The sequence below is a fragment of the Cervus elaphus genome, chromosome X (assembly GCF_910594005.1).
Source record: "Cervus elaphus chromosome X, mCerEla1.1, whole genome shotgun sequence".
Lineage (NCBI taxonomy): Eukaryota > Metazoa > Chordata > Mammalia > Artiodactyla > Cervidae > Cervus > Cervus elaphus.
In genome coordinates, this window is record NC_057848.1 from 153,685,945 (window position 1) to 153,698,444 (window position 12,500).

General features: G+C 38.3%; 1 protein-coding gene across 2 annotated transcripts in view; it reads right to left on the reverse strand.

Moving 5' to 3' along the window:
• PHEX (phosphate regulating endopeptidase homolog X-linked) overlaps window positions 1-12,500 on the reverse strand; it is a 197,236-nt gene that overhangs the window by 49,324 nt on the left and 135,412 nt on the right. For both annotated transcript variants that reach the window (XM_043897176.1, XM_043897175.1), the window contains exon 15: window positions 6,617-6,720. In XM_043897176.1, the coding sequence (XP_043753111.1) occupies window positions 6,617-6,720 (104 nt within the window). The remainder of the gene's footprint in view (window positions 1-6,616; window positions 6,721-12,500) is intronic.

Consider the following 12,500-nt stretch of genomic DNA (forward strand, 5'->3'; position numbering starts at 1 on the left):
TCCTGCAGTTCAATTCCAGAAAAATAAATGACCCAATCAAAAAATAGGCCAAAGAACTAAACAGACATTCCTCCAAAGAAGACATATAGATGGCTAACAAACACATGAAACAATGCTCAACATCACTCATTATCAGAAAAATGCAAATCAAAACCACAATGAGGTACCATCTCACGCCAGTCAGAATGGCTGCTATCAAAAAGTCTACAAACAATAAATGCTGTAGAGGGTGTGGAGAAAAGGGAACCCTCTAACACTGTTGGTGGGAATGCAAACTAGTACAGCCACTATGGAGAACAGTGTGGAAATTTCTTAAAAAACTTGAAGTAGAACTGCCATACGACCTAGCAATCCCACTGCTGGGCATATACACTGAGGAAACCAGAATTGAAAGAGACACGTGTACCCCCATGTTCATTGCAGCACTGTTTACAATAGCCAGGACATGGAAGCAACCTAGATGTCCATTGGCAGACGAAGGGATAAGAAAGCTGTGGTACATATACACAATGGAATATTAGTCAGCCATTAAAAAGAATGCATTTGAATCAGTTCTAATGAGGTGGATGAAACTGGAGCCTATTATACAGAGTGAAGTAAGTCAGAAAGAAAAACACCAATACAGTATGTTAATGCATATATATGTAATTTAGAAAGATGGTAACGATGACCCTATATGCGAGACAGCAAAAGAGACACAGATGTAAAGAACAGACTTTTGGACTCTGTGGGAGAAGGTGAGGGTGGGATGATTTGAGAGAATAGCATTGAAACATGTATATTATCATATGTGAAATAGATTGCCAGTCCAGGTTTGATGCATGAGACAGGGTGCTTAGGGCTGGTGTGCTGGGATGACCCTGAGGGATGATATAGGGATGGAAGGGTGGGAGGTTCAGGATGCGGAACACAGGTATACCCATGGCTGATTCATGTCAATGTATGGCAAAAAACACTTCAGTATTATAAAGTAATTAGCCTCCAATTAAAATAAATTAATTAATTTTAAAAAATACCACATGACTTCCAATCCTAGGCAATTAAAGGTGATACAAGCTCTCCCTGGTAAACACATGTGCACTCTTATTCCTTCTTTTTCGGGAAACTTTTTCAAAATTTCTTGCTCAATCAGCACACCACAAAGAAGCCCAGTACACGTGGAGAGGCCATCGCAGGCCTTCCAGACCACAGCCAGCATCAATCATTCTAGACTAGGAGAGGAAGCCTCCCATGTGACTCCAGCCCCTGCCACTGTCTGACTGCAACTGCAGGCAACACTATGAGCAAGAAGCAGCCAGCAGGGCCCAGTGACCACCAGAGCCATGCTAGAGAAAAATGAATAATTATTGCTGCTTTACTCCTCTAATTTTGGGGGTGATTTATTGCACAGCAAAAGGTAACTGAAACACTGAAAAGCTGCCTGTCCACAGATAAAGTCCTAGCCATTGGATTGAATTTCTCCAGGAAAAAAAAAATGTTTTATTTGCCCAGCACAGAGGTTTTAGAAGTACTGAACCAGAATTCCTTCAAATGAGGCATGCAATCAATCACTAGTTCTCCATGGTCTTTGTCACTTCCTACCATGTCTAGGTCAACACGTGTTAACTAATTGGGCCCTGAAGGCATATGAGTTTGTACAACTTACCTCCCAACAAGATTTTAAGTTCCTCTTGGACTAAGACTATTGCCTAAGTGGTATATGCTGAGCAAAAATTCATTAAAATCTATTTAAATCATTGTATTGCTATGTATGCATGCATGCATGCTCAGTCACTTTAGTCGTGTCTGACTCTTTGTGACCCAAAGACTGTAGCTTGGGTCATGGACTGTAGCTTGTGACCCATGGACTGTAGCTTGCCAGGCTCCTCTGTCCATGGGATTCCCCAGGCAAGAATACTAGAATGGGTTACCATGCCCTCCTCCAAGGGATCTTCCCGACCCAGGGATCGAACCCACGTCTCCTGCATCTTCTGTAGTGCAGGTGGAGTCTTTACCACTGAGCCACCAGGGAAGCCCATCGCTATGTATACATCTACTTAAATAAACAAAGGGTGTCATTCAAGTGCTTTGAATTCTTTTTGTTACGTCTTTACAGTGTTCCTGCAGTCTGTGTTTGGGGAAGGATTTGGCAGATGAGGTAGGAAAAAGGTCTCATATAAATTTCAAAAATATATGGAGATGAAATTGTACTGGACAATGGGATATGTGAAAGGAATATGATGATGAAATGCAAAAATCTAAAGGAAAAGGCACTGATACTCTGGATTTCTTTGAACAATATAAAATAGATATATGTCAGGCTAAAGTTTTGCATTTTACCTGTTAACTCTCAAAGATAGTCTAGGGGAATGTGGAATGGGAAAAGCATAGAGTATTTACTGCTTTATTTTTCATATCCTGCAGATTGCATCCATCCCATTCCATGCTGTGGGTAATTCTGGGCAGGACCATAATCTGTAGAGACATTTGATGTATTTTTACATATTTTTCAGAAGCTAGAGGGAAAAAAACCCAGACATGTCTAGTCACAGTAGAATGAGAGTGAGTTAATAGGGAGGCTGGCTTAAAATCACTTCTGTCAAAGAAAGAGGATCCTGAGGGAAAGAAATTACTTTTGACTCAAGCTGAGCAGTGAAGTAAATCCTCTATTTTTAAGCAGGCTGATGAAGTGACAATTCTGAGAACCAACCCCTAAATATGTACCTTCAGGGATGACCACCCAATTAATTTCATTCTTGCTGACATTCCCCATCGTGTTAGAAACTTCTTAACGCACATTAGTGCAGCTAAAATGGATTCCATGAGAATGAAAGATAAAGGGTGTTTATCTCCTATACCCACAAAGAAGCAAAACATTTATTTCAGGGCTTTGTGTAAATATAACCACGATGTGCTGTTCAAAGAAAACCAGTGTAGTGGAGCTACTCCAGAATCATCCTCACTCAATTAACTCCTGAATTTGTAGACCTAAAAAGATGTCAATTACAGTTACCAGGTATCATGAAGCTAAAATTCACCACAATGCCTGAAAAGGACCCACCCGAAATTTCTTTTTAAAAAAAATGTCTGTCATACCACTGTACTGTGCAAAGAGAATCTTAAATTTCTTAATGTTGTTTTCCCTGAAATAAGACATATGGTCTGAAGAATGACTAGCACTGCACTGATTTTCATTCCAGCAGAACTTTTCCAGAAACATTAACCAATTTAATGTTCTTGTGAAAGAGGTATTTGTTTTCATTGACAGAGAAGGAAAAGACACAAATCACACAGTTTGCTTAAGCCCACAGTCAGTCAGCACTTTTCCGAGGCATAAATATTAAAAATAGTCAAGGCCATTAAAGTCTTACAGCCCATCGGCATTTCAGGATGATGTTAAAAATAGCACATTTAGGAGTTTTTAAATTAGCAAGCCAGGCCTTGCTACACATCCAAATGAATAATGACATTTTGAAATTAAAAAAATTAACTTGGCAGCATCTCCAATATAGAAGAAACCCTGAGAAGACCCTGAGAGTTCACAAAAATACTGGTGAGAAGCTTGAATTTTTCATAAGTTGCAAAAACAAGAGTTTGAACTTATCTGAAGTAGACCTGAAGGGGCAGAACACTTTACTTATTACATGTAGCTGCTCACTGAGATACTGGAAACTATTAATATGTGAAGCTGTGAGATTTGAGAAGCTGGTTTAAGAATCCTAAATCTAAAATTTCTGTTGAACAGTTCAGGTTGGGAATGAAACAAGCAGGATGGCCTGAAAGATATTGTGATGAGAAGAGAAAATGAAGGACAGTGGGGCAGATGGCTACACATCAGCTATGTGTCATTTCCAAAGAAGTTCCAAAGCCTTCTGCTTCCTTTCTTTGGGCTTCTGAGTGGAGTCAGGGATAGGTAAGGGGAAGAGTTCAGCTTCAGGCCTACTCCTTAAACACTTTTACTTTGCAGATGGATGCTGTAAGAAGATTTGAAGGGCAGAGGGCAGGAGGGCTAGATGGGAGCCCTGGCTAAGAGGGAGAGGTGGTAATCATAGCCTTAAGCCAAGGGATGGTCAAGGGCCTAGAGTTTTTCCTAGAGGCCAGAACAGAGGTGGGAGTTGGAAGAGAGAGTAATGAGAGACCCAGAGAGCATAAAAAAGCCAGCAAAAAATCTGAAGACCAGAATTATCAGCCAAGGTTAACACATGGGCCATGAAAAAAAAAATGGGGGCCATAGAAGTCAGGCTTCCAGCTATGACACATGAAAAGGTCAACAAATCCTTTCCACCAAAATCAGGTATAAAAAATGGACAAAATTGTCAACAAGCAACCATTTTAGGGCCCTGGAGACTGATTGAAGGCAAACAACACATTGAAAAACATTTAATTTTGAAAAATGGCCAGAACTGAAGAAGTAGAACAGGAGTCTGTAGTCTTCTTGCCCGGGACTGCTCCCATCCCTCCCAGTTTGATCAGAGAGAACATTTTTGACTACGATAGGACTGGCTGGAAAATCAGCAGCTTTGCTGCCACAGCGGGTGAGCTCACTTGCGGTCATGGTAGAAAGTTGCAGCTCTGTCAGCTAGAAGTGATGAACTTGGTAGAAAATAAATGAAGAAAACCCACACCTTTGTTCCCCTGAAGTTACAGTTCCCATTGGGAAAAGTGACAGAGCAGCCAGAAATGTAAAAGGGAGATAGTATAACTGAAAGAGTCAAAGAAGCGTGGAGAAAAGCTCTCCACACATCCCTGGCTGAGTGGGAAATTAGGCATGTGTACAGGGGAGACCCCAGAGAGCCCAGTGGAAAGTAAACTGCAAGGGTGATTGAGAACGGCTTGTGACTTGGAATGCACTCCGAACTCCGACACAGATCAACTGGCAGAGGACTGAGCTATGAAGACACAGGGGCAGCATTCATGAAGTGAGGCTAAAAAACAAAAATAAGAATTTAAAAACTGAGCAGAGACATCCATGGTCACATACTGTAGCCAAGACAGATTCTATAGAGTAAGCCCAGGAAAGTTACTTTTAAAAAAGCTTCAGAAAAATAAATCAGAATCCACAGTTGCTACAATACATTATCGAAAAGGTCATTTTCAACAATGACAAAAAATAATGCTAGAAGAAAAACTGTACAAAAGGAAAAAAAGCAATCAATAAAAACTGACTCTGAGTGAGCCCAGATGTTAGATTTAGCAAAGACTTGAAAGCAATCATTGTAAATTAGTTCAAAGAATTAAAGTAAACTGTATTCAAACAATTAATGGAGAATATGATGACAAATGACAACAAAGAATCATAAACAAACAAAATCTATTTTTTAAAAAAGCAAATGGAACTTTTGGAGTTGAAAAGTACAAAAATCAAAACGAAAATGTGTTAATGAGTCAAAAGCAAATTTGAGAATGCAGAAGAAAGAACTGGTAAATTTGAAGATAGCTCAAAAGAAATTACCCAATCTGGAGAAGACAGAGAAAACAACCTTGGAGAACTGGGTCATAGTGGAACAGAGTACAAATATCAACAGGCAGAACAGAAATTAATGTAAACCTGAGCTGAAGAACTTCTCAGTTGTAAGCCTCTTGTTCATTTTATAAAATGGGGATAATAAATAGAACCAACACCTCACAGAATTGACTAGAGGATAAATATGAATTAAAATATATAAGTCACTTCCCAGAACATTATAAACACATATTAATTTTTACTTCCTGTCATCATCATGATCATTGAGAATCACAACTGGCCTTGACCCCAAAAGTTCCTAGTGAAACCTCCCCACCTGTAGGAAAAGTTTCTACCAGTAGCTGGGAAAAGTGGTATAAATCATAACTGTTATGAAGAAAAATAATCAGAGCTATCAGTTCTTTGATATGCATTAGCTTAACGAATATCATTATTCCATAATCACAGGCATACCTCGGAGATTGTGAGTTCAGTGATAGATCGCCATAATAAAGCAAACATCACAAAATTTTTTTTGGTTTCCCAGTGCATATAAAAGTTACATTTATACTATACTGTAGTCTACGAAGTGTGCAATGGCATTATATCTAAATATATATATACCTTAATTTAAAAATATTTTACCATTAAAAAATGCTAAACTTCATCTGACAACAGAGGGTTGCCACAAACCTTCAATTTGTAAAAAAAAAAAAATGCACTGTCTGCAAAGTTTGATAAAGCCAAGTGTAATAAAATGAGGTGTGTCTGTATAAAGTTATTTCTACATTTGTAATCATACTTTATTTTTTAGATATTTGTTTTAAGATCTTCAAAAATTTCTGCCTGAGTGTGAAATTCTAGAGCAATTTGTTTGTTATAAATATAAACACACACACACTCACAACGAGATCTGGAAATGATTTGAACATTTGTATCTTAATTAGCCTTCTTTTGATATGTATTGATGCTAGGAGCAGGGAAGTCATGACTAGATTTAACAATTGATTCATACAACATCAGAAATAAGAGTTGCTAAAAGATAACACAGATTTTGCCAAACCAAAATAATTGACAAGCCAGCTACTCTGACTTGAGGGGAATTACAAAGTTTGATCTAAAGAGACTCCCTTACCCATCAACATATTTATCTATTTCACTTTTAATGTCTTTTTTTTCTTTTTTTTTACTCACTCTGTTTTGGGAACAGCTTTTCTCAGCCAGAAGAAATCAGTCTGTGCTAAATACTTGCGGGTTTGCAGGACGTTGCCAAAGTAGTCAGATTCTGAAAACTTGATCTGAATAAAACAAACCACAACCATCACTGTTCTAAGTGTAGATAAGAGATGGCTCTGAAAAAAAAAAAAGAATTCAGCGCACAAAAGAGCGGCCAGCAGAGACACTGCACTCCTCGCATTATCTCTCAGCCATCACCAGTTAACCCAGTATTCACAAAACCATGAAATTTCACCTCAGTGATTTTTCTTTTAAAATAAAAAGCTCAAAAATCAATACGGTCAATTCTGGATTACAATTAAAAAAAATAAGAGAAGTTGCACTAATTTACAATGCATTTCATTTGCTTTATAATTGAAAAATCTACTTTAATCTTTACAGAACATATTAGGTTTGAAATTTCTTTGCCCACATGACTTCTTGATCTTTTCTAAAAATGTGTAATTTATTTATCTATCATATAGGTTCTTCTAATGACACTCAGTTTAGTCAGCTGAAACCTCATTTAGTTCATAGATGATGATTTGGCCAAATGGCAAAATCCAATTTATTGTAATCAGTATTTGTTCATGAAGGGAGAAAAATGAAAGTGATTCAAACTGATTTTCTACCCTAAGAGTCACTAGAATAATTTAATTATTAACTGAAATTATCTATCAAAACTCAAAAATGATCTGGTCACTAAAAATTCATGAAATGACAGAAGCCAAGTATATATAGCTCACATGGAAAAACAGGAAGCTGATAGCGCACAACAATGCTGTCTATTAAAATAGGGAAAAAGACATAATTGATTCTTGAGTTCCTTTTTTTGGAAGAAGAATGGCAGACAGTTTTAATTCTATAGGCATGATCTATAAAACCAGCAGTACTTAAATATTGTAAATAGTATCTGTGTAACAGTAAAAGCAATGGTTCGTAGTTCTCCCTGACACTTTGGTTTTAAATATATTAAAATGTGGCAAATAAAATAAGAATAATACACATTTGAAGAAGCAAATAATCAAGAGTAATCATATTTTATTAGCTGTAATATTTTTGTAAATTTAAGCCATGATATTCTTAAAAGCAAAAACTAAAATACAGCAAATGAAGGTATATGAGACCCAGAGGCATAACATCATAGATACAAATGAATATATACAACTTGACAGTTATAAACTTGACAACAGCCTGTTTGTTGGCCAATGTCTGGCTCAGGTTTCTCTTTTCCCTAACATATCATGGATATTCATTTTGTCTGCAGAGTAACTTTTGTTAATTATTCAACTTAGCAATCCTTCCAGGGGACCATGCCAATATATACAGAAAAGAATAAAATAACTAAAGCCACAGAGAATGAGAAAGGCAGGAATGAAAGGATCAAATCCTGGCATCTTTGGCGATCCAGCTGGCCAACAAGTTATAGAGATAAGACTTCAAATTGTCCCTCTCTCAATCCTCTTAGGGGTGGTGGCTGATAAATAAACCGAGGTATAGTCACCTAATGGAAAACCACACAGAAGTCTAAACAAATGGTCTCTATGTGTGAACATGAAATAATTTCAAAGGCAATGCTGAGAACATTAGACTAGTTGTATGCACTAGAGAACTTTAAAATTTACAACTAATTAAATAATACTATATGTTGTTTATGGGAACATACTTGTGTAGCAGAAGCATGAAGAAATGCATGAGAATGAGAAACACTAAATTCAAGAGAGGATTTCTAGGGAAGGAGACAGCCGGAGGTGGGGGAAGGAGACGGGCAGGGAAAAAGGACATTAGGTCAAGGAGGATTACACAAAGAATTTCCAATGTATCTGCTTTATTCATTTAAAATGTATGTATGCATGTATACATATGCATGGCATATGTATGATGCCAAATATGGCAAATATGTTTGATATATGTTAAAGTTTGAGGTGTTCAAAGTATGATTTTATATGCTTTTCTGATGTTTGAAATGCTTTATAATAAAGAGGAATCTTAAAAATCAATTGTATTTTAGGTAGATGTTTATACTCAGCCTCAGATGAAACAGAGTAAATTCCTTGTTCAAATAAATGACCTTAACTAGCAATCCTAATACATTCCCAGATCACACAGTTAAAAGACGTGTCCACTGTTTAATCATTTTTTAGCTTTCGTTTCCAACACAGCTCTGTCAGAATTTTTAGAATATGATTGCAACTGATAGAAAATTCAGATATGTTCTTGGGTTGAGAGCATGTTCTGGAAAATGCTCCCAAAGGAATTTCCTTCAAAAATACTAACTTTTTTTTGTACTATCAATGGGGTCACTTGTTACTTTTAGAAGAGTTTGCTAATGGTACTTTCCTGTTCCATTTGGGGGAAAGAAAAAAAAAAACCTTGACATTCAGGTTGTTCTACAGATATTAAATGCAAAATTTTCTTTAAAAAAAAAAGGAGTTCCAAGTCTAAAAATACTTTAAATAAATATGGTCCTACCATAGCCATGGAAATGATCATGGAGAACAAAACTTGGAGGCAAATAATGACAATTTGCCAACAGCTTACCTATGTTCAGAGGATACATTTTAAATTGCTTTAATTATTAAACTGAGCATAGCTTCTATTTCTTAGCCTAGTTCGGTTGATCTATTCTATTTATTCAATGGAAATCACAGGTAATAGGGGACAATTTTTACCTTTCCCTGTAAGACAGGTTGAGTGTCTGGGGATAGGAAAGGGCCATATGGGAAACAGAGATGGAGAGATTAGGGAACCCGGCTAAGTCATCCAGTCCACATCATTAGGCTCCTACTTCAGCGTTATTTTCACTGGCCCTAATAAGAAAACTGATGATTCAACCGAAAGAGTACAAGGAAGGAGGAGGAGAAGCTGTGATTAAATAAATCAGGGTACAGTTTACTTACTATCAGACAGCTGTTAAAATGATGGTAACGAAGGCTATGGAAGACAAGGACAAAACAATCTATCAACTGTAAAGGTCAGTGTACAAAATTATATGTAAGCATCAATTACAGCTATACAAAAATGGAAAGACAAAATAACACACTAAAACAGAAGTATGTATTATTATGTTTGAATACCAACATTCAGGGTTTTTTAATTCCTTTTCTCTATTTCTCAAAATTTCCATCATGTGATAATACTGTGATAATTTCAAGTATTTCAACAGGACCCTGAAGGAGAAAAAACTTTGAAACCTAGCAACCACTGGGAAAGTTCTGCTTATTGTAGAGATAGCAATAAGAATGAATGTGCATGAATATTTTAGAACCACTTGTGATCTTCCCAAAAAATGTTTTAACTCTGAAAGTGACAATAATTGGCTCAAAAAGTCTCTTGTCCTTTCAGTTACTGGTGACAATCTAGGTCAAGTTGATAATGACTTTCAATCAACTGTATCTCCCGACTTTTCAACTGAGTGACCTTTGGGGGATTAATTGCGGCTCTCATGTCATTTTCTAAGAATAGCTGTCCAGAAGATAAAATCTAGGGGAATCTGACTTTCTCTTGGTAGACACCCTATCCTGGATGTCTAGCACCAAATGCAACAGACTAAATAGAAGAATAAAGCTATTACCCTTCTCAAAGGTGTGGAACACATAATAAGGGCAAAACAAGGCAATATATTCAGCTTCGCTGTAGGATCAGTAAATACAAGTTGATAAGACATTTGGAGAAGGAGATGGCAACCCACTCCAGTACTCTTGCCTGGAAAATCCCATGGATGGAGGAGCCTGGAGGCTACAGTCCATGGGGTCACAAAGAGTCAGACACGCTGTTTACTTTACTTTCACTTTCAAGACACTACATGAGCCAACAGGAAGTACAGATTCTAGACTACTTTTTAAGTTAACCCATTCAAACATACTCAGTGATATATCCAGAGACATCTAGGAAAGATTTTATTTTAGGCAGCAAAGAACTGTGAAAACTTCAATGGAATCCAGATTTTATGTTTTCCCTTATTTAAATAGCAAAGTAATATGCAAGATTGCTGTGTTTAGATGGCTTTGCTGTAAGTGGTTATGTACGTATACATATATACACACCTACATACAGGGATGGTGTTCACACTGTTTAACAACCTACATATACAGAACACTGCAGAAGATAGAATTCCCACAAGCAGCCATGCAAGGGTGACTCTGAGGGAGCATCAACTACCACACCAACCAGGAACCAGATGAGACCAGATGGCCTGCTGCCACCACTGGGGATAAAGGGAAGTCTTGGTCTGCTGCAGCCAGCGGAGCACTGAAGATGGAGGCCGCTGTGCAGGAGGGACGGGGGACGGGCTACAAGGCTGGTGGGCACCAGCGCACCTCCCTCCAGTGCCCACTCTTGCCTTTCCAGGGTCATGAGGGCCAGAGATCACTTGAGAAAGTTGGCCACAATGGTTCATTTTGTGTTTTTACCAAGGAGTACAGAATGGTCTCAACAACCTGTTTTTCTAGAGCACTCCACCTAAGTATCACCTCGCTCTTGCATAGTGGCAACAGCACTCTCTGTCATTTCTGCACACATAAAACATGCACGCATAAACACACAAGCATTCCACTGCTAACAGTAGACCAAGGCCTGCCCCAGAGAATATTATGTGGGTTCACATATTACCTAGACATCTCTATTCACGTATTTATGTCTATGTATCAAATGTACATGTGTATCACTCACCAGAAACACTATCTCTGAAAAATTACCCACATCCTATTCTCCTAAGTAAATGGACGCCGGCTATGATTCTGACTTGAGCTCCTACTGTAATTCCCCACTGGCTATCACAACAGTGAGTGATGTGCCTAATGGGCTCGATTATTTACCTATTGTCTCTCAGATACATGCACACCCTTTTACTCGGGTCTGTAATGCTGGGCTGTGAATCTGAAAACCATGTTTCCCAGGCACCATTGCCCGTTGGCTTCCTGCCAATAGGAGGCACTGAGGGAAATCAGGTGGCAGGAGGGGAAAGGATGCTATGTTTGTTCTCTTCAGTTCCTCTTTCTCCTTTCTTCCAACAATGATCTGGAGTGGCAGTTCCTCCTCTGCTCTCGATGGTACCACCACCTCCTCCCTTTTGCATCCCTAGACACAAGGGAGATCACTGCTTCCTGAAAAAGTTATTAATCTCTGGTTTACCTCACCTTCCAACCTATTTCCTATATTAAATCTCCTCTCTGAAATACCTAGTGTGGTTTGGCTTTCCTGGCTGATACAGAAATCTCCCCCAAATTGGTAAAAACTCATTCTTGTGTCTCTCTCCATTGAGGAGCAGTGAAGGTACACTTTATAAGGTTTATTTAAACATAGACTGATGTCTTTCTTTTTAGACTGAGTAGCAGGCTTTCCTGTACACTACTGGTGTGTGTGTTAGTCACTCAGTCGTGTCTGACTCTTTGCAATCCCATGGACTGTAGCCCACCAGGCTCTTCTGTCCACGGAATTCTCCAGGCAAGAATACTAGAGTGAGTAGCCATTCCCTTCTCCAGGGGATCTTCCCGACCCAGGGAATGAACCTGTGTCTCCTGCATTGCAGGCAGATTCTTTAGCGTCTGAGCCACCAGGAAAGCCTGTACACTACTGGAGGTTCACATAAAGGGCATTGCCTTTCTTCTTGCTCTTTTAAAAGACTAGAAAAATACTGCTGCTCAGAAATACTTTGCTGGCTATCTTAGTTTACCCTGTCATGCCCAGAAGAAACATTTTTTTCTAATTCTTTACATTTTCCTGTAAGTTCTTTTCCATTTGCTCTTATCTTCACATGACCCCAACTTCAGTTTTCAGTCTTTCTCCTTGTTGTTGTTGTTGCTCAGTCACTCAATTGTGTACAACTCTTTATGAACCCCCAGACTACAGCATGCCAGGCTTC